At 41.8% G+C, this 27,150-nt stretch overlaps 1 protein-coding gene across 8 annotated transcripts in view; it reads left to right on the plus strand.

The window, feature by feature from the left end:
- SLC12A8 (solute carrier family 12 member 8) overlaps positions 1–27,150 on the plus strand; it is a 133,253-nt gene that overhangs the window by 101,174 nt on the left and 4,929 nt on the right. For all 8 annotated transcript variants that reach the window (XR_010943693.1, XM_067738640.1, XM_067738644.1 and 5 more), the window contains 4 exons: positions 1,694–1,840; positions 8,319–8,964; positions 19,869–19,966; positions 20,525–20,642. Coding sequence is in view for 7 of the 8 variants with exons in the window: in XM_067738640.1 (XP_067594741.1) it covers positions 1,694–1,840; positions 8,319–8,964; positions 19,869–19,966; positions 20,525–20,642 (1,009 nt within the window). In the remaining variant the exon portion in view is untranslated. The remainder of the gene's footprint in view (positions 1–1,693; positions 1,841–8,318; positions 8,965–19,868; positions 19,967–20,524; positions 20,643–27,150) is intronic.

A 27,150-nucleotide genomic window follows, 5' to 3' on the forward strand; every position in this document is an offset into this window, starting at 1 on the left:
ACTTCTCTGATGGTCCAGGGGTAAAGAATCCGCCTTCCAACGCAGGGGACGTGGGTTCCATCCCTGGTCGGGGAACTAAGATCCCACATGCCGCGGGGCAACTAAGCCCGTGCGCCACAACTACTGAGCTCGCGCTACGCAAACTACAGAGCCCACACACCCTGGAGCCCACGTGCCACAACTAGAGAGAGAAAACCTGCATGCCACAACTAGAGAGAAGCCTGCGTGCTGCAACGACAGATCCCGTGTGCCGCAACTAAGGCCCGACTCAGCCAAAAAAAAAAAATAATAATTAATTAAAATAAAGTTTAAAAATTTTTTGTTAAAAAAAATATTTCCGGTCAAGAATCCTGGCTGATGCCGGTTTCTGGTGATAATTTATGGGCCAGGAAAGAGATCTAGCCAGTGTTCCATATAGCTTGGTGCCACTGACCCAGTGCATTTGCTAAAGCAAGGAAGTAAAAACTGGGGTGAGGAGAGTCTTCATGGAGAAGGGTGTAAGTAACAAAACTGAAAACGAAATCTAACCCAACTGTAATAGTTGGACGATTAAGCACTTAGAGTACACAGTTCGGGGCATTTGCCTAAAGTAAAGTAGAAAGGAGAAGGTACCTCAAATACTCAAGAAAAGAGAGAGACTTCCCTGTGGGTACAGATGAGGTCCAGCTCAGGAGGGAGAGATAGATTCATGACAGACAGTGTGGGACACAGCTGCATGGCCAGCAGCACTGATCTGTGCAAGGTGACACGAAGCAGAACAGCTCTGCCCTCTCTTATTCTATCTGTTGTTGGTGCTTTCTGGGCCACGTGGGTCCTGGATCTCATTCTTTTGCTCAGCATTTATATTTCTGTGTTGGCACCAAGTGGACCAGGATGAACCAGGTGGGAGCCCTGCAGAAATGAAGCCAGTGGAAGCGATGGTGTGCCCCAACCTCACGCTGAGGTGCAGCGGAGCCCAGAGGCGCACCAGGCACACCTGGTGACGGGCTGGGGGTGGCCTCATGGAGGAGCGGAGATTCGTGCTGAGTCTTGAAGCACAATTGGGAGTTTAAGAGACAGACGATGAATAGATTAGGGGTGTGGACAGAGGGTTCCAGCAGGCAGAGAAATCATGCTGATAGACTCTGAGTGTGCAGGGTGTGGGGCTGGAAGAGTCACAGACCAGGAAGAGCCAGGAGTGTCGGGGGGATGGAGAGCCATTGGTATTTTTATGGCAGGGGCATTTTGATCAGATGTGCATTTAGGTCACACTGGCAGAGGCTTGGGGACAGAGCTTAGCCACTTAGCATTGTTGGTGGTGGTGGTTCTCAAAGGATAGTCCCCAGACCAGCTGCATCAGCATCCCCTGGACACTTGTTAGAAATCCAGACTTGGGGCCCTACCCCAGACCTACTGAATCAGAAACTCTGAGGTAAGGTCCAGAAATCCATGTTTCAGCAAACACTCCGGATGAATCTGACGCACACTCAGTTTGAGAACCTCTGTGTAGTCCGTACAAGAAGTGATGGTAGGTCAAACTCAAATGGTAGCAGTGCCAAGGAAGTGGGGTGGGGCTGGGGTATTGGAAATATATCCAGGATGTTGAATCTAGAGGATTTATGGTCAGATGGGGTGTGGGGGGGTGGGTGCCAGGGGAGAGAAAGGTACGTAAGCAGGTTCTGACACTGGATAATGAAACTGCTTCCTCATATAGGTGTCCCTGGTGGGCTTCCTGTTCCTTTTGGGCTTATACATCTCGTCCCTGGCCTCCTGTATGGGAGGCCTCTACGGAGCACCCCGGATCCTGCAGTGCATTGCCCAGGAGAAAGTGATTCCTGCGCTGGCCTGTCTGGGGCAAGGGGTGAGTGACCTTTTCTTTGAGAAATGTACATTTTGCCACTAACCTGATCGTTGGCCAATAAATTGCTTAAGTCTTTCTGATAAGAGCCGCTGGTCCGCTTCTGGTGGGGAGAAACAAGAATGCACCCCTGTCCTCTGGCTGCTTTAGTCTGGGGCCAATGGACAAAGTGTCTGTCAATGTCACAACCACCTAGGGCCCTTTAGCGCTGGGTTAGCTAACCGTCACCGTAGCACTGTGGACCCTGCACAGCAGGGAGAGGGAGTGCCACAACCTTTAATAAAAATAAATTCTGGGGCTTCCCTGGTGGCGCAGTGGTTGAGAGTCCGCCTGCCGATGCAGGGGACGCAGGTTTGTGCCCCGGTCCGGGAAGATCCCACATGCCGCGGAGCGGCTGGGCCCGTGAGCCATGGCTGCTAAGCCTGCGCGTCCGGAGCGTGTGCTCCGCAACGGGAGAGGCCACAGCAGTGAGAGGCCCGTGTACTGCAAAAAATAATAAAAATAATAAAAATAAATAAATAAATTCTGGATCCTCCAAGTTTAGCCTAGAGGGAAGAATCTCTTCGTGAGGAGGGGAGCTGGCCCTTGCAGTTCTAACTGTATCCCGGAGGTTCACCTTCCCTTTGGGGTTGCTTTAGGATGATTCCTCACACCTCTGGTCTCTGGGCTCTCTGTTAGTCATCACGGCCCAAACCCTAATACAACTTGGTTGAATCATGGAACCATCAAATGAGACATTCCTAAAACTGAAGGGGTGACAGGAGAAAGAAACAGAACCCCACTTTCCACACATGTGTTTTGCAAGCTGTAGTTGATTTCTATGTGGTTGGAACACCACAGGGGTCCTCCCCACCCCCTTCCCATGCCCATCCCCCCTCTTGTTTGGGGCCACATAGTTACAGGTCACCTTTAATTCCTCCCTTTACCTTCCTCCACTTCTTATCCACCAGTCAGCGTGGGCGGGTAGGACAAATGACTGTCATCTTTAGTACCTTCCATGTGGTATATGCCTTTTATTCTATTTTAATTTCATTTATTTTTTATTAGATAATATGTGTACAGGGTTCAAAACTAACAATGATATAAAAGGCACCCTGAGAAGTTTTGCTCCTGTCATGAGTCTTCCTACTCTTTCTTCATCTGCGCCCATGCCTTACCAGTAGCTGGTTTTATTAGTTTTTTAGGAATCCTTCTCTCTTCTAATTTTACAAAGATTGGTTCTGCCCTCTTGCACTGTTGGTGGGAATGTAAATTGATACAGCCACTATGGAGAACAGTATGGAGGTTCCTTAAAAAACAAAAAATAGAACTATATACGACCCAGCAATCCCACTACTGGGCACATTCCCTGAGAAAACCATAATTCAAAAAGAGTCATGTACCAAACTATTAATTGCAGCTCTATTTACAATAGCCAGGACATGGAAGCAACCTAAGTGTCCATCGACAGATGAATGAATAAAGAAGATGTGGCACATATATACAATGGAATATTACTCAGCCATAAAAAGGAACAAAATTGAGTTATTTGTAGTGAGGTGGATGGACCTAGAGTCTTGTCATATAGAGTGAAGGAAGTCAGAAAGAGAAAAACAAATACCGTATGCTAACACATATATATGGCATCTAAAAAAAAAATGGTCTGAAGAACCTAGGGGCAGGACATGAATAAAGACGCAGACGTAGAGAATGGACTTGAGGACACGGGGAGGGGGAAGGGTAAGCTGGGATGAAGTGAGAGAGTGGCATTGACATATATACACTACCAAATGTAAAATAGCTAGTGGGAAGCAGCCGCATAGCACAGGGAGATCAGCTAGGCGCTTTGTGACCACCTAGAAGGGTGGGATAGGGAGGGTGGAAGGGAGATGCAAGAGGGAGGAGATATGGGGATATATGTATATGTATAGCTGATTCACTTTGTTTTACAGCAGAAACTAACACACCACTGTAAAGCAATTATACTCCAATAGAGATGTTTAAAAAAAAAGATTGTGTTCTATATACATTGTTCTGTACCTTGCTTTTCTTCATATAATATAGCTTGGAAATCGATCTTTTCACATAAATATAGAGAGAACTTTCTCATTCTTTTTCCATCATGTGTATATTCTGTAGTTTATTAACCAGTTCCCTATAGATAGTATGGCTTCCAGTAAACAGTGCTACAAAGGATACTCTTGTGTGTGTGTGTATGTGTACAATTTTGTACATGTGCAAATAGATATAGGATAAATTTTCATAAGTGGGCTTGCTGATCAAAAGGTAAGTGCATTTTTAGCATTAATAGATATTTTGCCAAAACACCTTCCATGGAATTTGTATCATTTTGTACTTCTACCAGCGATGTGTGAGAGTTCCTGTTTCCCAATAGCCATCATGACTGTTAGATTCAGGCCAAAAGACCCTGCTTTATAGGACTCTGTTCTGGTCTCTAAGAAATTCATGAGGTCAAGGGGACCTGCCCTTCTAGATCCCATATCCACCTTCTAGACCATGGTCCAGGTATCCTACACCCTGGAATTTCCTTCCCAGATGTCCCCCAGCCTAAATGCAGGGTCTGCCAGGGTGTCTTCCCTGAACCTGTCCATTTTAGGGCTAGGGTGTGGGCTGAGAATCCACATGTGGGTGTGAGCCCGCCCTGCAGTGTGGTCTAGGAAGACAAGAGTTGCCGGTGGGCAGTGAGCTGGATCCTGCAGTGAGGAGCTCCGGGGAGTGCAGGAACTCTAAACTTGAACCTGGCCTTCCCCATCGTCCTGAAGTTATATTTGCCGAGGAAGGAGGACAGAACATACTTGATTTAATGGTTATGAGCTTGGTTTATCATTGTGCGTATCTGGACACAGGGCGTGTGGCTCGCCATTTGCACTCGTGCCTGAGCACCACAGTGTCAGATGAGCCTGTCTACAGCTCAGTGTCAGGTATGAATTTTTGCCAGTTGTGCGGTGAGACATGGCATCTTAAGATACTTGTGATCTGCATTACCCTTATTAGGAAAGGTGTTGAACACCGTTTCCCCTAAGAGTCGTTTGCATTTTTTTTTTTCTGTGATTGTTCGTCTTTTTCTTCTGAATTGACAGATGCTGTTTCTTTGTTACATGTATTACAAATATTTTCTCTAGTTGTCACATGCCTTTTGGAGGAATATTTTTTGTCGAAGCTTCTTTACATATGATTAAATTTTACTAGTACATTTTTTCTTTTAATGGGGGAGAGAGGAAACTTTAAAAATTTTTTGAGGTATATTCAGCATACAGAAAAGGGCATAAAACCAATATGAACAGCTTAAACAATGGCTATGAAGTGAACATCGTGTAACCTCCACCCAAGAACACTGCCAGCCCCTGATGCCCCCCTCCACATACCCTCTCTGGTCGGAGCCCCATCCCTCTCACTGTGGAAGCTACTATCCATATTCCTGTGATAATTTCCTTGCTTTCTCTGTGGTTTTACTCAGGAAACTTTTTCTGAAAGGGGCCAAATAGTAAATATTTCAGGCTTTGCAGGCCCTATGGACTCTGTCACAACTGCTCAACTCTGCTGTTGTAGCTCGAAAGTTGCCACAGACAGTACCCTAATGGGGTAAGTGTGGCTGTCTTCCAATAAAACTTTATTTGTGGACACTGAAATTAGAATTTCATGTAATTTTCAGGTGTCACAAAATATTACTCTTCTTTGATTTTTTTCCTAACTCTTTAAAAATGTAAGACCATCTTTAGCTCGTGGGCATACATAAACAGATGGTGTCCAGATCTGGCCCAGGGGCCATGGTTTGCCACCTCTGGATTACATCCTAGTTCAGTGTTGCCTGTTTTTTAAACTTTATATGAATGTGGCATGCTTCTTTCATACATCATTATGTGCATGTGATTTAGCCGTGTTTTTGCTTGTAGCAGCGTCTTGTTTATTATAATCTCTATATAGCATTTCCTCATTTGCTGCAGTTTATTTACTCATCTTGCTGTCATGTTATGTCCCAGTTTGGGACTGTTACAGACAGTGCAGCAAACATTCTTGTAGTAGACTTGTTCACGTATGGCATTCTTGCAGACCCTGTACCCATTCGTGGAATTGCTCATTGTTTTTAGTGGGCTGTCTGTCTTCTAATTATTTTGTAGGGATTCTTTGTATATTCTGCATTACCCTTTGTCAGTTACACGTGTCACAAATATCTTTTCCCGTTCTGTGACTTGACTTTTCTTAATGTGTCTTTTGGTAACAGAAGTTCATGTGTGACTGTTTTATCACTTTCCAACCCACGCTTGTCAAAGTCCTTTCCTGGACCACTTGCATTTCCTACAGTTTACCTAAGACCTCCTTCCACTTACCTAGGACCCTCCTTTTAAGTTTTTGTTAGTTCATGAGGATTTATTTTATCCTTGGTAGTTTTATTGTTAGAGTATGCTAAATAACTGTAGCAAATATACCCAAAAATGTAATTTTCAAAAACAATAAAATGTATTTTTACTCCTTTTTCTAAAAAAAATTTTACTCTGAGGTTCTAGGGAAGGTGTTTCAAGTCAACAGGGCCTCTGATCCTCAGAGAATCAGGCCACGATGACTTCACTATCTTCATCTTGTGACTCTGAAGATTGCACTCTGTTCCAACCCTCAGTAAGGGGAACGTGCTGGAGGAACATACCTGGGAGGTTCACGGGTCAGATCTGAAAGTGGCTGACGTGCCTGCCCCTTCCATCACAGAGTGCTGGTATAAAGGAGATGGGAGCAGTGGTTAGATCCTGTGTCTATCCTGAGAGTAAGACTGACAATATTTACTGGAGGAGAATGAGTGAGTGAGAAGAGGCATCAAGAATTTTGCTTGACTGAGCAACTAGAAGGATGGAGTGGCCATTTTCGGAGGTGGAGAAGCTGCAGGGGAGTAGATTTGAGAGGCAGGACATTGGAGGATCAGCAGTTTGGTTTTGGAAATACTAGGTTTGAGATCCTATTAGACATCAACCGGAAATGCTGAGCAGATAGTTGAATATTTAAGTCTGGATTTCAGGGGAACATTTCAGGCTGGAGATTCAAATTTGGGAGCTGAGAGCATTGAGCTAGTATTTGAAGCCATGAGCCTGATTGAAATCCTAGAGAGGGAACATAGACAGAGAAGAGAAGGGAACATAGACTGAGGATGGAGCTGGGGATTGCTCTAAATGCAGATTTCAGAGATGTGGAGAGGCCAGTGACAGAGACTAAGGAGCAGTCGATGACAAGGAGACGAACCAAGAGAAGCGAGGAGACCAGGGAGTGAGCAGCTGGGTCAAATGTAATCCTTAGGCCAAAGAAGATAAGGACTGAGAAGCGACTATTGCTTCTGGCCCAAGAACTGTGTCAGTGACTGTAAGGAATAGCTTCTGTGGAGTGGCAGATTATATGGAGTTAATGCATTTTCTCCACTCCTGTCCTTCTAAAAGTCACCATACTCCCCCTCCATTAATAACAGATGTGCAAAAAGAGACGAAATTGAGCTATTTGTAATGAGGTGGATAGACCTAGAGTCTGTCATACAGAGTGAAGTAAGTCAGAAAGAGAGAGACAAATACCGTATGCTAACACATATATATGGAATTTAAGAAAAAAAAAAATGTCATGAAAAACCTAGGGGTGAAACAGGAATAAAGACACAGACTTACTAGAGAATGGACTTGAGGCTATGGGGAGGGGGAAGGGTAAACGGTGACAAAGCAATAAAGAGGCATGGACATGTATACACTACCAAACGTAAGGTAGATAGCTAGTGGGAAGCAGCCGCATAGCACAGGGAGATCAGCTCGGTGCTGTGTGACCGCCTGGAGGGGTGGGATAGGGAGGGTGGGAGGGAGGGTGACGCAAGCGGGAAGAGATATGGGAACATATGTATATATATAACTGATTCATTTTGTTGTGAAGCTGAAACTAACATACCATTGTAAAGCAATTATGCTCCAATAAAGATGTTTAAAAAAAAAAAAAAAATAACAGATGTGCATAAATGTGTGTGTATGAGAACATGCATGTGCATGTTTAGTATCAGAATTCTCCCACCTCAGCCACCAATGATTCTGCTATGTCTTCCAGGGTCTGCCGCTCCCGTTCAGGTCATTTTCTCCATTAAAGCATGGGAAGAATCAATTTTGCACTTCTTTGATTTCCAAGGGTGGTGTTAAACCCAGTGAAAGACAAAAGGAGAAATATTTGTGAAATCCATGTTCTATAGGATTGTCCCACATTAATGGTTACTAATACAGTTAATGCCTGTTGGATGTGTTGGGCGCCCACTGTGTGCCAGGGCCGCGTCAAGCAGTTTACGTGCATTAGCTCTGATCTCACAGTAATCCCATGGGTCGGATGTCATGATCCCAAGTTTGTAGATGAACAGTTAGGAACACACCAAGAGTCACATGGGAGAAGTGGCTGAGTCATTATGAGTTGTTTCTATCAAATACTGTGATTTTCTTCTGAAATTTCATGGTCTTGCATGTTATTTTTGTTTCTGCAGAAAGGGCCAAGTAAAACACCGGTAGCTGCCATCTGCCTGACCAGCTTGGTGACCATGGCCTTTGTCCTTGTGGGTCAGGTAAACGTCCTGGCCCCCATCGTCACCATCAACTTCATGCTGACATACATCGCGGTGGACTACTCTTACTTCTCCCTGTCCATGGGCGCCTGCAGCCTCCCACAGGTGCCTGAGTCGGTGCCCGGGGAGGGCCTGGGAGCTCTCCACTGCTCTGAGCACCTGCTCCTGGAGAAGACTCCCAGCTGTGGCTCTGAGGGCGTTGCCTGGAACCTCTCTGAGGGCACTCTGCTAGAATTCACCAAGGACATGGACCAGCTCCTCCAGCTAACCAGGAAGCTTGCGAGTGGCCAGCCCGGAGGAGGAGAGAGCCACGGGATCCCAGAGAATCAGAAGGGGAAGACCAAGAAGGCCACCAAGCGAACCCTCCAAGAGAGCTTCCTCTTAGACCCCAGGTCTCCTGCTTCCTTCCCTCCTGAAGGCTGTGACGGGTGGCCTACTGCCTCCTGGGAGGGGCAGGGGCCCCATGGGAACATGCCGCGTTCCAGAAGTGAAGGGGCTCGGCCTGGGGGAGCCTGTGGAGAACAACTCATCCCTGAGCCCAGTAATCAGCCCAGGCCGAGCAGAGAAGGTGGGTGCTTTGGAATCACATGGGGCCTCCTAATTTGGGTGACTACTCAGTTATCACAACCCTCTTTCAAGTCCTTAGTTCATTTTATAGCTGGGTTTAAAATCCTTGTGAATTTTGTTTGGTATTTACTTTTAAAAGTTATGGTCAGATACCCATTGACTTTGTAATTCTACTCTGGTATAGATAGTTAATTTTGAACAGAAATTTCTAGCTACTCCTGTATGTTAGAGCTGGGAGCCATGGCTAATAATCAAATATTAATTTCATTTTACTCAAAAATCAGCCAACGTGAATGAAACCAGTTTATCCTTTCAAGGGAAGTGGAGATGTGTTTTGACAAACTGCCTGGCAAGGACTCAGTGTGTTTTGTCTCTGGAAGGTGAATCTCCCAAACCAGGCAGGAGGGAATGGAGAGAAAGAAGATATGCTTTAGGAGCACAGCTTTTCTTTGCTCCCTCAGATCTGTAGGCACAGAGACACAGGGAGAGACTCTCAAAGGGAGGCTTCCGGGCATGAGAAATTCCGAGAGAAAGAGAGAACTCAGAATTTTTTAGTCTTCCGTATTCTAGGTGCTTTACATATATTATTGCATGTAATATAATAGATATTAGCATTTTCTCTTTTACCGGTGAAGACTCTGAGTCCCAGTGAGGTCACAGAGATGAAACCGATACTATGCTCAGAGCTGATACCTTGCACAGCTGGACATCACACCCAGGTCTCCCTATATTTGAAGCCCGTTAACCTACTTCCTGAGATCTGTACAGACAAGTGTGGGCAGAGAGGAGGAGACAGGTGACATAGAAGGAGATGTCCAAAAATAAATGCTTTACGTTCTTCCGTACACCTGCTTTTCCTCCTTTACCTCCAAATTGGTGGGTGGTTTTTAATGGTACGAGCATTATTAAAAATTTAAAAACTATGTTATTTTTGTCAAAGTAATGAGTACAGTTTAATAAGCCAAGTGGAGTGAAAAGTCACATAATCAGAGATAGTAGTTCCCACTCTTCCATACCATCCCTCTGACTCTTCTGCCTCCCCTAGTCCCGCTCCCAGAAAATCCCACTTTCAACCAAAAAGTTGCTTCTTCTGTTAACCTTCATGTTTGTAGATAATATATTTGTATTGCTACTTCTTGATATGTCAGTTTCATCTCTTGATTTCCTATTATGATAAATGAAGACTAGCTCATTTATGCCACTCTTGATTTCTCATCCAATGTCCCCAGTATAATTACATCACAGTTTTTTAATTAATCTAATAGCTAGTATTCATATTATCATGATTAGGTAAATATTGCTTAACTCTGAGCCATATATTATGCTATGATTACATTTCCTTTTCTGTCCAACTTTTTCTGTTTCCTGGGGTTAATAATAGCCTTGGTTTTTTTTTGTTTTTTTTTTTTGCCGTACGCGGGCCTCTCACTGCTGTGGCCCCTCCCGTTGCGGAGCACAGGTTCCAGACGCGTAGGCTCAGCGGCCATGGCTCACGAGCCTAGTCGCTCCGCGGCATGTGGGATCTTCCCAGACCGGGGCACGAACCCGTGTCCCCTGCATCGGCAGGCGGACTCTCAACCACTGCGCCACCAGGGAAGCCCAGCCTTGGTTTTTTATTTGCTTGGTTTTGTGTCATCATTTTTTTCTAGATGTTCTGGCGGATATGGCAAATGCCTCTCAACGTTATTTTCCAAATGCTCGAATTCTTCAGAAATTTATCATATCCATTTGTTCTTTTCCCCCCTCTGTCCTATGGCCCTTATTCTGATCCACTCTAGCCTGTCAGTGCTTTCGGTCTGCTACAAAGCTGTTGTCTTGGAATTCCTCTATCACACTTCTCTGTCAGATCCAGGGGACAAGATCTGTTGGGCGTGATATCATGGTAGACTTCTGTCTTTTTTTTTTTCCCTCCTCAGCCTTGAATGACCCCCCTGTGTTTGAAGAATTTCCAGTGTTATGAGTGTTGGTGGGAGGCACAGCAAGCCTTTCACTCTTAAAACTGAAAATGTCAGATATTCAGTTTTCCCGCCCCTCCTGCAGAGTTCAGGCACGGGACCAAGACTCGGCTAATTAGATGAAGCCTCCATATACTGGGAACTGGGAACCTGAAGAAATGGGGACTTTGAGGAACTCTCTGGAAGCATGATAGTGGCTGCAGGATGACTACATTCCTGGCTCCGCCATCAGGGCTTTTCAGGGTCAGAAGTGTCTAGACCTTGGCACATGCCCCTGTGGTGTCCCCACTAGACTGCCCAGACATATGGTTTTGAGTGTTGTCCCTGGCTATATAGCTCTGAACTTGATTCGCTAGCCTTTCTAGGTATTCTCAGAGGCTGGGAAATGTCTTTTTAGCTGGCTTTATTGCAGCTTCACATGACATCCTGTGGGGTTCTTTCTTTCCCTAAGGAGGAAGGGGAGATTGGGTAACAACAGTGAGTCTATGCCACAGCTCTCCTGGTCTTAATTTCCAAGAGCTCTTGGTTGTAACCTGATTTGTCTTCATCTTTTTTAAAAAAACGTTGAACATCATCTCATTCTTGTTTTATAGGTATAACGCTTATCTTATTTTTCTGGTAATATTACTTATTCTCCCTTTAAAGTCGTCTTCTGCCCTGTGTTCTTTAGATTCTTGTCTCTTTGGCTTGGTCTCACTCTCTCTTTTATATTGGCTTCACTAAGATGTCTGTTGATCTTTTGATTTCTGTTCCTATTTAGAAGTAAGTAGTGAAAAGCTGTGTAGAAGACCTGCATCCTGGGCAGAGCTTACTGGCTGGGGCACCTCACTGTAGCATGGTCAAGAAGCTGGCTTTTTCATGGGAGGATCCCCAAGTGTGGTTAGCTAGAGGTTTCTTCCAGAGAAGAGTCCTTTAATCTCTTGCCTGGGGGTCCCCCAGTTGGCTGTTTGTGTTCAGGGAGCCGGGTGACATAAGGAAGTTGGTGGCCTCCCACACTTTAGGATAGAGACTTCATTGAATTCCCCAGTTTCTAGCTCCATTCCCCCCACTCTTTGCTATGCCTGGTGTCCCAAGTTCAGGCCCTCTCTGGTTTGATTTCTTCAGAGGAACCCTCGCATACCTTGGGGAGGGGGTCAGGCAAAGAGGGAGTTATTTCCTAGCTACATGGCCAGAGGAAAGGCACTTGATGTCCAACTGGTTCATATACAGTCTTGCAACAAGTCCCCTGCACCGTATCGCTTCCCACGGGCGGGTACTTCTTGGTCCTGAACTTTGTGAGGTCCTGCTGGGGTGCACTGGGCTGCTCATTGCTGGCATCCTCTCTGTGGGCCCTAGAGTTGGTCCTCCTCGGCTCTGCTGTCTGTTACCACTCCTCCGTCACTGCTCCACCTTCCAAGACTTGTTTTTATCTTTCCTCTCTCATTCTCCTTGTGTTTGTAGGTTTATGCCTATTTAATGCCTTTTCTGTTTTCTCAGGGGGTTATCGGGAGAGATGTGTGGTCAGTTTGCAACGTTTCATCATTGAAGTTGCCCTATCTTAGAAATGTCCCGAGCTCTTGTAAACCCCTCTGTCTCCTCCATCCTGGCTGCCTTCACCTTGGTTCAGACCCTCATCATCTGGTGCCCAGACTCTTGTTAATCTCCCTGCTCATCTCCAGCCTCCAGATTCTCCCATATCCTGTTTCTCCTTTTCATTGTCCACTGAACGATCTTTCTAAAATAAAACTCTCATCATGTCTCTCTTACTTAAAAACCTTCGTTGGAATCTATTACCTTCCATACCGGTGTGATTTGCAAGATTCTTGGCAACCCTGCCCTGCCCCACCTTCCTGGCCAGTTTTCTCATGACAGCTGCCATGTACACATGTCCAGCTATACCCAGACACGTGCCCCAAACACATCATGTTCTTTATTCCTTCCTGCCTTTGCACATTGCATCACTGCCCACTTCCATCTGAAACACGCCGACTTAACGGTTTAAAATCCATTTGACTTTTCAGACCCCCTCTGAGAAGGATTCCCTGATTTCCTCTCCTGTGCAAGCATAACATTTGAGTCACACTAGTGGTATAAACACGTATCACATTGTTTTATACATTTGTTTACACATTTGTCTTCAGGCCTGCTTGTCGTCTGCCTATCTTAAGGAGAAGAAATACTAGTTTTATCGCTTTGCCTCCAGTCTGTGAGCTTCCTTTAGTCACAAACCATGTCTTTCTACCTTGTATTCATCAACAATATTCCCACACAGTACATGGCATCGACAAACACTCAGTAAAGGCTAATCAAATTGATGAACAGTTGTACACATATTGGCTAAAAATTTTAAACATTGACAGGTAAAGTAGAATAGAAAGAGTTAAACTATTATAAGAACCTAATGTGTGACAAACCAGATGCTGTAAAATAATAAGAATCAAGTCACTATTGAATAAATATTTTTGAGAGCAAATGGATCAAAAAATTAACTTGGGGCCATATTTGATACCTTATATAGCCACAAATTCCTTATTTATAACAGCTGTGCAAGAGAGCGATTTCTGACTACTGAAGACATCATCAAAGACAAAAAGGATCTGATTAAACAGAAATAAAAAACATTTGCCCAGCACAGTGTCACAGAAGGAAACAATTATTCTGACAAACACAACTGATAAAAGCATACCTTCCAAAGCTTTTTTTTTTTTTTTTTGCGGTACGCAGGCCTCTCACTGTTGTGGCCTCTCCCGTTGCGGAGCACAGGCTCCGGACGCGCAGGCTCAGCGGCCATGGCTCATGGGCCCAGCCGCTCTGCGGCATGTGGGATCTTCCCGGCCGGGGGCACGAACCCGTGTCCCCTGCATCAGCAGGCAGACTCTCAACCACTGCGCCACCAGGGAAGCCCCAAACCATATTATTTTTAAAGACAGGAAGGTCAAAATCCAGATCCTACTAAAGAGAGGTCAGGAGAGATGAACACGCAGTTTACATGTGAAAAACCAGACTCACTCACTGTGCATTCAACAAACTAACTTTTATGGTTAAGTGTTGAATGCTGTTTGTAGCTAAAAATAGGCAGCTTTTATTGAGTCTGTCCCAGGTGCCTGGCACAGAGATAATCACTTAACACGCGGATTAGCTCAGCTCAGCTCAGATCTAGGCATTGTTATTACCTTTTTCCAGATGACAAAGGTGAGGCTTAGGGAAGTTAAACACTTGCTCAGGATAGGAGACAGCTAGAATTTGAACCCAGGTCCATCTCACTTTAGAGCGTGTGTTCTTAACCACTACACAAAGTGTATGCTGCTTGGGGCCAGTGTCTGTTATGAACTAGGCCATTGTACTGATTAAATGAGTCCAATTTAAACCACCATTGAGATATTTCATATCTGTTAAGCTGTCAAAAATTTAGATAAAAAATAGTAGGTCAGTGGTGATCGGGTATATGTACACATTGCTGGAAGCAATGTCAATGGATTCATTCCTTTTGGATCCATTGATTAAAGTTTTTCATCAAATTTGGAGGTTTTTGGCCATGATTTCTTCAGAAATCAGCAGTTTTGCTGCCAGAGGGAGCAAACTTGTGGGTTGTGCCTTTATCAGTTCAATGTGGTGAGCAAAGTAGAAAATGGAATGGTGAAATCCTCAGCTTTGCTAGCCTGAGGGACCCAGCTAGGGTGAGCAGTGGAACAGCCAGAAATTTAATGGGAAGATCCTAGAAATCAGAGAGCTGTAGAAGGACTACAGCTCCCCACATCCCCCTGCTTGGGGAGCCTAAGAGAGACTGACAAAAGTCAAAGCCGGGGAACCTGGAGAGCTGCAGCTTCGATTGTGCTTCCCAACCCACGCACAGATCTGCTGGCAGCGGGTGGAAGCCTTCTGGGCCACACGGACACAGGCCAGCTCCATGCTGGTAAGAACTGGGGTGGGGGTGGGAGCAGCTCAGGAAGGAGGCTGTAGACTCTCACCGTCCTTACCCTCAGCTCCAGCAGTTTTTGAAAAAATAAACACTTCTTGGTTTGTTGTCTCGGTTTGGTAAGTTTCTAGAGCCCCAAGTGATTGTTTTTGATGATTTTGTCTAGCTGTATACCTGTCTCTTACGGAGAGGATTCACTGACCTCTTTACATTGTGGTAGCTGGAAGTCCCTCTGGTTCATTCTTTCTGCAGAGTGAGCTTTCAAGATGTAACAAGAAATATAAAACTGTCTAATTGCTCTGACTTAGTAAATCTGTTTGGGGGGATTGTATCTCAAGGAAACAACCCTAAACCAAACAACAAACCGTAAATATGTACAAGAGTCTCATAGCTGCATTGTTGGTGCTAATGACAACCTAGAAATAAACGTGCAGCATTTGGAAAGTGGTTAAAAGATTACAGAATCAACATGATAAGATCCCACATGAACCTGAAACATGATCCTTTGTGAACCACGTCAACGCACATTCTTGGTTTGTACATGCCAGCTAGAACTGTGTGTTTATTTATCCTGATAAAGGTATGGAGTGCATTTCCAGAGATGGTTTAATATTGATTTTTAAGTAATTTCCATAAAATTATTTAAATTTGTGATTTAAAAAATTGACATAATGTCTTCCCCCTTCATGCTTAAGAAGTCTTTATTTCTGCATGGGTTTTGTGAACATAGAACTTGTTAGACATACCACTAGATTTTAAAAGACAATTTAATGTTATGTGTTATGTTTATTATATTTGATTTTTTTATTTATTTATTTTTTTTTTGGCTCTACGCGGGCCTCTCACTGTTGTGGCCTCTCCCGTTGCGGAGCACAGGCTCGGGACGTGTAGGCTCAGCGGCCATGGCTCACGGGCCCAACCGCTCCACGGCATGTGGGATCTTCCCGGACCGGGGCACGAACCCGTGTCCCCTGCATCGGCAGGCGGACTCTCAACCACTGCGCCACCAGGGAAGCCCTATATTTGATATTTTTAACATGCCTAATGCATGGTTCTGCTTACCTGTTTGTTTTGTGACTAAAGCTTGATAAAGTTGCCTTCCAGTTGTTATTCTAGTACTTCTAACACGAGAAGCGGTCTCCTCCCACCACTAGTCTGTAAGACTTATTTCTTCCAGTATAATCCTTGAAAAGAGAAAAAAAATTCCTTCTGTCATTTTGGAAGGGTTTTGAAACCATAGCTGTTCAGAATTCTGAATAATTGTCCGCCTGCATTGTCTGTCATACCTATTCAGAGTCATTGAGCATCATTGACTGAATTCTCCCTTGCATTGCTGATGTGTAAAACTGCACTGTGCTTGCCTGGAAGACACACCCCTTCCTATGACTCTCCCTGGAGTTCCTCAGAAAACACATACACATACACACAACTCCCTTGGGTACAGTGTAATTGAGTTGGTGCAAGGTCAAGATCAAGTGTGAAACAGTGAGCTTAACATTTGGCAAACCTCAGAGAGGCAGAAATCTAAGTTCTTCACCAATAGTGTTTCTTCTTAATAATCAATGGAGCAGCTGTATTTCACTAAGCCTGTGATTGAAAAAATGAATCATGCATTGCACATGTTGAAAATATACAATGTAATCAAAGACAATCTTAACAGTGTCTTTTCTTTAAAAAAAAGAAGTAATAGAGCCATCAATTCAAATCAGTCATGCACCTTGGCAGAGTTCTTTAAAATTTATTTTATTGAAGTATAGTTGCTTTATAATGTATTAATTTCTACTGTACAGCAAAGTGATTCAGTTATACGTATATATCCATTCTTTTTCATATTCTTTTCTATTACGGTTTATCACAGGATATTGAATATAGTTCCCTGTGCTATACAGTAGGACCTTGCTGTTTATCCATCCTATATACAATAGTTTGCACCTGCTAATCCCAAACTCCCAATCCATCCCTCCCTCACCCCCCTCCCCCTTGACAACCATGTCTGTTGTCTATGTCTGTGAGTCTATTTCTGTTTTGTAGATAAGTGCATTTGTGTCATATTTTAGGTTCCACATATAAGTGATATCATTTGGTATTTGTCTTTCTCTGTCTGACGTCACTTAGTATGATAATCTCTAGGCCCATCCATGTTGCTGCACATGGCATTATTTCATTCATTTTTATGGCTGAGAAGTATTCCATTGTATATGTGTGCCACATCTTCTTCATCCATTCATCTGTTGTTGGACATTTAGGTTGTTTCCATGTCTTGGCTATTGTGAATAGTGCCGCAATGAACATAGGGGTACATGTATCTTTTTGAATTATAGTTTTGTCCAGATACATGCCCAGGATTGGGATTGCCGGATCATATGCAACTCTATTTTTAGTTTTTTGAGGAACCTCCATACTGTTTTCCATAATGGCTGCACCAATCTACATTCCCACCAACAGTATAGGAGGGTTCCCTTTTCTCTACACCCTCTCCAGCATTTGTTATTTGTAGACTTTTTAATGATGGCCATTCTGACATATGAGGTGATACCTCATGGTAGTTTTGATTTGCATTTTCCTAATAATTAGCAATGATGAGCATCTTTTCACGTGCTTATTGGCCATCTGTGTGTCTTCTTTGGAGAAATGTCTATTTACGTCTTCTGGCAGAGTTTATTTTAATCCACAATTAATAAGGAGACACTTCTTGAGCACTTCCTATACACAGACCCCTACATGCCTAGATTTGGTATTTAGAGATACAAAAGACGGCCCTTGCCCTCAAGATATGGAGATATAAAAGATAAGTATAATAGTTGGAAGTATATGGTAAAGGCAGACATGTTGAGAGGATGAAGACTTCTCTGGGACCTAGGATGATTGGTCATTCGTTTAGCCTCACGTATGGGACATTTACTACATTCCAAGTGCTGTTCTAGGTGCTGGGGGTGGGGAACATGCTGAACAGACATAGAAGGTCTCTGCTGTCATTGAACTTGCATTCTAGCAGGAAAGACACATAATAAACAAGCAAACACACATACTGTGATGTCAGTAAGTGATAAATAGTACGATGAGTAATAAAGTGGGGTAACAGGATAGAGACTAGAGTGGGGAGGGTGGTTCTGTTTCAGATAGGTTGTTCAGAAAATATCTCTTTGAGAAGAGGATATTTTAATGGAGAACTGAATTGTATAAAGCAGTGAACCATGCAGAGATGTGGGAGAAGAGTTACAGGCAGGGGAAATGGCATGTATAAAGGTACAGATGGAAATTGGATTGGCAAATTCCAAGAAGAGCAGAAGTCCAGCAGTGAGTGGAGAGGAGTGGGTGGGGGGGGGAGAGAGGTAGGAGATGAGTATAGCAAGGAAAGCAGAGGTCAGTCCTGTGTAGGGCCATGCACTCCATGGTGATTATGACAGAAGGTCATGGAAGGTTGTAGCTAGAGGTGTGATATGATCAGATCCAGCCTTAAGAAGATCACTGGCTTCGTAAGGAATAGATTGTGTAGAAGTAAGAGAAGGATCTGAAGCCTGTTTTGAGGTATATTAATTAAGGGAGGCTATACTGCTATCACAAATAAACAAAAACACAGTGGCTCAAACACAATGGAAATTTATTTCTCACTTGCACTAACAGTCCAGGAAGGGTGTTCCAAATCAGTGAGAGGCTCTCCTCCATGCATTGCTTCAGGGACCCAGGCTCCTTCCATTTTTATGACTTCACCATCCCCTAAGTCCTTATAATGAGCAAAATCAAGACTGAGTTACCACGTTCTGATTTCGGGCACAGAGAAGAGGCACACCTACTGTCTCAAAGACTCTGATGCAGAAGTGACACTCACCACTTGTGTTCACATTCCATTGGTGAGAACTTAGTCACATGGCCACACCTAACTGCAATAAAGAAGAGTGCTGAGGACTGAATGAATGCTAGGATTCTCCAATACTTGGGGGTTGGAAGGAGGAGGTGATCCAGCAAAGGAGACTGAGAAGAAGTGGGCAGTGAGATAGGAGGAAAACTAGGAAACTGAGGCATCCTAGGAACCAAGAGGAGAATGTGTTTCAATACGAAGAAAGTGATCACATGTGTCAGGTGCTATCTGAAAGGTCAAGTAAAATGAGCTGACCATTGAATTTGAAAAGATTCAAGTCATTGCCAACCTTAGGTAGAGTCGTTTTAGTGGAATGGTATATACAACCCTAAAAGTAGGTTGAGGAAACAATGGAAGGTAGAAACCACATAGGCAATTCTTTTGAGAATTTTTGCTATAAGGGAGGCCAAAAAATAGGATAGTAGCTGAAGGGTGACCAGAAGATATTTCTTTAGTTGGGAGAAATTACAGTGTATTTGTGTTTGATGGGGATGATCTAGTAGACTATGGAAAAATTGACGAAGCAAAAGCAAAATCCTTGAGCAGGGCACAAATACAGGGATGGGCCTTAGGTAGGAGCCAGAACTGTTCATCTACTCTGAAAACAGAAAGGCAGAAGAGAGGGTACAGATGAAAGTGGGTTGGTAGATTTGGTGATGAGAGGATATGAAAGCTGTCTTTTGAGAGGAGAGGTTGGAAATCTGTTACATCAGAGAGAAGGAGAATGAGTTGACTAGGTATAAGACTTCTGAGTGGTGCTGAAGCATGGAAGCAGATAACATATCCAAGGGAGTACTTGCTGAGAGTCTTGGATCATGGAATCTAAGCCAGGTAAGAGGGTAGTGAAAAGAGGAGGTAGGTGATAGGAAGCAAAAACATACTAGGGCAAGTTGACTGAAGGTCCCTCTGTGGTCTATGAATAGTTGGGGTGGGAGACAGCAGAGTGAATGAGAAAAAATGGAGGTGATGGGCTGAGAGTAAATTGATTGAAATCACGATTTAGGAGATGTAAGCTTTCTGGTAAAGACAAGCCTCAGTTGTGGCAAAGGGCATTAATGGTTGAGATGAGTGGAAGTTGTGTTTTAGGCTGAGTTACAAAATTGGAGAAGAGGAGCTCATAAGTATTTGCTAATAAAAATACTAGAGGGTTTGGTAACAAATTAGTAACCAAGGATTTTGGCTCATTTATTTTTTAGATTTCTTCCTAAAGTCCAGGCTCCAGGAACAAGATATCCAGAGGAGACCAACTTCTTTCTACACTCGCATATGCAACCCCTGGGTCTCCCTGTTGGGGGTGAGTAAGTTCATTTTGATCTCAACTGTCCTTGAGACTTAATTCAGGTGGATACATGTGTGATCTTGGGGTGGGACTTGGGGGAGGAAAGAGGAGAGTCTCATTAGGAGCAATGTGATTTAACTGCCTGTTATATTAGAATTTAGATGAGGCTACATATGGCAAGATTACATTTAATGAACCACTTATTTTAATCAATGGTTTACTTTTTAAATAATTAATCATCCCTGATAAACTCTGGATCACCTAATTTCTAGATACACCATATTAGCATAATTTTACTCTAACTTGTTTCTCCTAGAAAGGAGTAGAACAAGGACCTAGGATAGAAAGTCTATTTATTGATTGTTTTGATTAGAGGGTACTTTCAGGAGGATGTCTTCTCAAATACCTACTTTAGAGGGGTTTTTTGAATTATGAGTGAACTTCAATTATTCAGACTTATAGAGTGTTCAGAGGTTGACGAGAAGACTGTTGTTTCTTAAGGCCCTAGCCTTGTGGCTCGCTTACTGTGTGTTTAAACCATTAGCTGACTTGCACTTCCTTCTGTTTCCACAGGCTGTTGGGTCCCTTCTCATCATGTTTGTGATCCAGTGGGTCTATACCCTGGTTAACATGGGGGTTGCTGCCATTGTGTATCTCTACATTGGTTGGACCAGTTCCGGGCTTCACCTTGGTAAGCAACAGAGTCATTTTGCCACCACCTCCTTTCTTCTCTTTTAGCATTTATTGAAAAAAACCTGTTTCGAACACATACTAAATGCCAACACTGACTCAGATACAAATCCCGCTTTCAAGGAGCTGACAGTCTAGGAGAAAAAATATGGCATGCGCATAAATGATAACAAATGAAAAATAATAATAAATCGTGAGGTTTGTAAGACATGTAGAAGTAAATTGGATGACAACAATAGCACAAGGGCCAGGAGGGAAGAAATGGGGATATACTCTTGGAAGTTTCTTATAGCATACGTGAAGTACTAAAATGTTACTTAAAGGTAGACTGTGATAAGTTAAAAATGTGTACTACAAACCCTAAAGCAACTACTAAACTACCAGTATACCTTGGAAATATTGTGAGTTCAGTTCCAGATCACTGGAATATTGCAATAATGTGAGCCAGACAAATATTTTTGTTTCCTAGTACATGTAAAAGTTACGTTTACACTATACGGTAGTCTGTTAAGTGTGCAATAGCATTATGTCTTAAAAAACAATGTACATAACTTAATTTTAAAATACTTTATCGCTAAAAAAGGCTAACCATCATCTGAGCCTTCATCGAGTCATAATAGTAACATTAAAGATGACTGATCACAGATCACCATGAGAAATATAATAATAATGAAAAAGTTTGAAATATTGTAAGAATTACCAAAATATGACACAGACACAGAAAGTGAGCAAATGCTGTTGGGGAAATGGCCCTGATAGACTTGCTTGATCCAGGGTTGCCACAAACCTTCAACTTGTAAAAGATGCAATACTGGGAAGCACAGTAACAAAGTGCAGCAAAATGAGGTATGCCTCTAACACAGCAAAGAATTACAAGTAATAAGTCAATAAAGGGGATAAAATTGAATTAAAAATACTCAGATCAATGTTAATTAGAAAAAAGAGAAAAAGATAATAGACCCAAAACAAATAGCAAGGTGGTTTATATAAATCTAGCCATATCAATAACCACACTAATTTTAAATAGTCTAAACACTCCCAATCAGGGACTTCCTTGGTGGTGCAGTGGTTAAGAATCCACCTGCCAATGCAGGGGACACGGGTTTGAGCCCTGGTCTGGAAAGATCCCACATGCCGTGGAACAACTAAGCCCGTGCGCCACAACTACTGAGCCTGTGCTCTAGAGCCCATGAGCCACAACTACTGAAGCCTGCACGCCACAACTACTGAAGCCCATGCACCTAGAGCCCGTGGTCCATGACAAGAGAAGCCACCGCAACGAGAAGCCCGAGCACCACAATGAAGAGTAGCCCTAACTCAAGGCAACTAGAGAAAGCCCACGTGCAGCAACGAAGACCCAACACAGCCAAAAATAAGAGTAAATTAATTTATAAAAAATTTTTAAAAAGATAGTTAAAAATAAAATGAAATAAACACTCCCAATTAAAAGGTCTAAGCACTGAGATTGTCAGATTGAATAAAAAAGCATGATCCAACTATATGCTATCTACAAGAAACCTACTTTCAATATAAAGACACAAATAAGTTAAAAGTAAAAGGATGGAAAAAAGATACATCATGGTAAGATAAATCAGACAAAGCTGGAGTGACTATATTAACATCAGACAAAGTAGATTTCAGAGAAAAGAATATTACCAGGGATAAAGAGGGTCATTTCATAAAGACAAAGGGAAAATTAATCAAGAGGACATAATAAATCTTAACATTTATGCACTTAAAAACAGAGCTTTGAAATATAAAAAACAAAGCCTGATAGATCTGCAATAATAAGTAGAAAAATTCTCGATTACAGTCATAGATTTCAACACCTCTCTCTCAATAATTGATAAAACAAGTAGGCAAAAAATCAGTAGGGCTTTAGAAGACTTGAATAATGTTATCAATAAACATGGCCAAATTGATATTTATAGAATACTCTACCTAACAACAGCAGAATATATATTTTTAAGTGCACATGAAACATTTACGAGCATAAACCATATTCTAGGACATTTTTTAAAGTCTCAGAAAGTTTAAGGGTATTCAAGTCAATTCAAGAACAAAAGGGGAAGTAAATTAGAAATAAATACCAGAAAGATATCTGGAAGATTCCCAAATATTTAGAAACTAAAGAACACTGAATAACACTAAATGACTAAGAGCACTAAGGAGCACTAAGTAAACTAAAGAAACTAAATAACTCATGGTTCAAAGGAGAAATAAGTAAAATTAAAAAGTATTTGAACTTGACCCGGTCCGGGCTGATCCCACATGCCGCGGAGCGGCTGGGCCCGTGAGCCATGGCCGCTGAGCCTGCATGTCTGGATGACTGTGCTCTGCAACTGGACAGGCCACAACAGTGAAAGGCCCGCATACCGCAAAAAAAAAAAAAAAGTATTTGAACTGAATGAAAATGAAAATATAACATCAAAATTGTGGGACGCAGCTAATTCACTACTTAGAGGGAAATTTACTGCGTCAAATGCTTATATTAAAAAAGAAAGAAGTGTCTCAAAATAATAACCCCAGTTTCCCACTTAAGAAACTAGAGAAAAAGAGCAAATTAAACCCAAGTAAGAAGAAACAGGGAAACCATGAAGATCAAAGTAGAAATCAATAAAATATAAAACAGGGAAAAATAGAGAATGCCAGTGAAACAAAAAGCTGGTTATGTGAGATCAATAAAATTTACAAACCTCTACCCAGACTGATCAGAATAAAAGGAGAGGAAACACAAATGCTCAACACCAGGAGTGAGAGAAATGACATGACTGGAGAGTCTACAGACATTAAAAAGGAAAATAAGGAAGTGTTTTAAACAGCTTTATGCAATAAATTTGACAGATGAATTGGAAAAATTCCTCAAAAGATACAAACTATCAAATATCAAAGCTCACTCTAGAAGACATATAGGGCTGTTTAGGTCATCTATGAAAGAAATTAAACTTATCATTAAAAAACCTTCCCATAAAGAAAACCTTGGGCCCAGATGGTGTCACTAATGAAACCTATCTAACACTTAAGGAAGAGAGAATATCAATTTGATACAAATGCTTCAGAAGACTGCACACCAATATCCCTCATGAACATAGATATAAAACTTCTTAACAAGACTTTAACAAATTGAATACAAAATAATATAAAAAGCATAATAATACATCATAAGCAAATGGGTTGTCCTAGGAATTCAAGGTTAGTTTAACATTCTCCCTCTCTTTTTTTAAAAATTTTTATTGGTGTATAGTTGCTTTACAGTGTTGTATTAGTTTGTGTCTGTACAGCAAAGTGAATCAGTTATATGTATACATATATCCCCTCTTTTTTGGATTTCCTTCCCATTTAGGTCACCACAAAGCATTGAGTAGAGTTCCCTGCGCTATACAGTAGGTTCTCATTAGTTATCTATTTTAGTTATCTATCAGTTCTCAGTAGTTATCTATTTTGTACATAGTAGTATATATATGTCAATCCCAATCTCCCAATTCATCCCACCTCTCCTTCCCCCACTTGGTGTCCATACATTTGTTCTCTACATCTGTGTCTCTATTTCTGCTTTGCAAATAGGTTCATCTGTACCATTTTTCTAGATTCCACATATATGCATTAATATACAATATTTGTTTTTCTCTTTCTGACTTCATTCTGTATGAGTCTCTAGGCCCTGGTTTAACATTCTTAATCAATCAATGTAATTCACCATATTTATGGACTAGAAGAGGAAAACTACAAAACATTTTGAGAGGAAATTAAAGAAGAAATTAAATAAATGAAGATTTATACTATATTCATGAATCGAAGATTCAATTCAATATTCTTAAGATGACATTTCACCTCAGAATTTTCTATAGATTAGATATAATCCCAATCAAAATCACAGCTGCCTTTTTTGTAGAAATTGGAAAGCAGATCCTAAAGTATTTATATGGAAATTCAAAGGACCTAGAATAGCCCAAGCAACTTTGTAAAAGAAAAACAAAGTTGCAAGACTTAACACTACCTGATTTCAAAACTAACTGTAAAGCTAAAGTAATCAAGACAGCATGGTATTGGAATCAAGATAGATAAAAAAATCAGTGGACAGAGTAGAGAGTCCAGAAATTACAAAGGCAATTCAGTGGAGGAAAAAAATAGTCTTTTCAGCAAATGCTGCTGGAACAATTGGAAATACACAAGCAAAAAACAAACTTCATACATCATACAATGTAAAAATAGCTCAAAATGGATCCTAGAAAATATAGGGAAAAAATTTGTGACTGTGAGTGAGACAAAGATTTCTTAGATACAACACCAAAAGCAGGAAAAAAATTGATAAATTGGACTTCATCAAAATTAAGGACTGTTCCTCCAAACACACCGGTAAAGGAATGCAAAGGCAAGCCATAGACTATGAGAAAATATTAGCAAATCACATGTTTGAAAAGGACTTGTACCTAGAATATATAAAAACCCTCAAAACTCAGTAACAAGAAAACAACAAAAAATTTTAAATGGGCATAAGTTTTAAATAGGTTTCAGCAAAGAACATATATGGTTGACAAATAAGCATGGGAAAAGGTATTCAGTGTGATTAGTCATTAAGAAATGAAAATTAAAACCACAATATAATATTATACACCTATCAGGGTGATTAAAATTAAAAATACTGATCATGCCAAATGTTGGCAAGGATGTGGAGCAGCTAGAGCTATCATATATAACTGAGGAAAATGTAAAAATAATACAATCACTTCGTGAAACCATTTGACAGTGTATTACAAAATATATATATCTGCTATATGAGTTAGCCACTGTACTCCTAGGTATTTACCAAAGAGAATTAAAAGCATACGGGCATACAAAAACGTGTATATGAATATTTATAGCAGCTTAGTTTGTAATAGTCAAAAACTGAAAACAGTTCACATGTCCATCAACAGGTTACTCTGTAAGTATAGTATAGCCATGCAACGGAATACTATCTCGTAATAAAAAGAATGAACTATCGATATATGCAATAGCGTGAATCTCAAAATAACTGTGCTGAGTGAAAGAAACTAGAAAAAATGAGTACGTAATGTAATATTTTACATATATACATATGTTATTATTAAAAATGCAAACTAATTTCTAATGACAGCACTATCAGCGGTTGCCTTTGGATGAGGGTGGGAGTGTGGATACAAGGGAGGGAGGTCTTATGAAGTCGCTTGAGGGAGCTTTTGGAGGGGATGGATATGTTCATTATCTTGCTTTTAGTGATGATTTCACAGTATATGCATGTGTCAACACTTACCAAATTGTACACTTTAAATGCATGTAGTTTGTTCTAAAAATGTACCTGGGATTTGTTTTAATCAGGTATGATAAGACACACAGACACAGAAATTATTATCATGAAGAAAGAAGTTTATACTCACAGATCCCTAGGAACAGGAGGGTCATGCAGGGCCACAGCGGAGAGGACCAGGGTTGGTCAGGAGGCAAAAGAGGAAGTGGGGAGAGCATGGCCCATAGCCTTTATTAGGCTTTTAGTGGGAAAGAATGGACAAGGCAGGTAGATAGCTGAATAAGTTTAGGATTAGGTAGTTTGAATAATTTCAGGGAACTCTAGGTTATAGGTGTGGTCTCTAGTTGTCTGGTTTTTGGCCCTGGAGTGATTTAAGGCAGGGGAATATTGGCTTGATGTGTGAGAGCTTGATAAAGGAGATGGTTGGGGGCACAGGCTCTGGACTGGTTGGTTTGTATATCAAAGGTGTGCTCATAGGGGAGTTGTTTCCTATCTCTAGGAATTAGCACCTCTAGGATCAAGACCCCAAGTGCCAGAGCATCAAAAAAAAGAAAGGAAGGGGCTTCCCTGGTGGCGCAGTGGTTGAGAGTCCGCCTGCTGATGCAGAGGACACGGGTTCGTGCCCCGGTCCGGGAATATCCCACATGCCGTGAAGCGGCTGGGCCCGTGAGCCATGGCCGCTGAGCCTGCGTGTCTGGAGCCTGTGCTCTGCGGCGGGAGAGGCCACACAGTGAGAGGCCCGCGTACCACAAAAAAGAAAAGAAAAGAAAAAAAAAAAAAGAATAAGGAAACGAAGAAAATATTATCAATATTGTGTGTCAGTTATTCCTCAATAATAAAGCTGTTTTAAAAATACATTCAAGAGTCCTTTTCATCAAAATTCTACAATGTCCCAATTTTTAAAATAAAGTAATTACGTAGTTTTAAGTCCTAACTAAATCAGATGGACCATAACAATCCAGGCAAAATGAAAAAAAAATGCTTCCAAATTAGAATAGTCTGATATACATTTTTGAAAGAAATGCACTTCAAACACTTGAATCACATGTACATTAAAAATAATGCTTTAGAAAAAGTCATACTAAGGGTCCTTATATCAGCTAATTTAATGGAGAAAATATATTTTAATTAACATAGTGATTACATCAGTGATTGCTTCTGAATTTCTTAGAAGTTAGTTTGATCCTAAGAAATTTAAATATTTCCCAGAAATTTATTTACACGAAAGTATGAAATCAAATTT

The sequence above is a fragment of the Pseudorca crassidens genome, chromosome 5 (genome assembly GCF_039906515.1).
Source record: "Pseudorca crassidens isolate mPseCra1 chromosome 5, mPseCra1.hap1, whole genome shotgun sequence".
NCBI classification, from domain to species: domain Eukaryota; kingdom Metazoa; phylum Chordata; class Mammalia; order Artiodactyla; family Delphinidae; genus Pseudorca; species Pseudorca crassidens.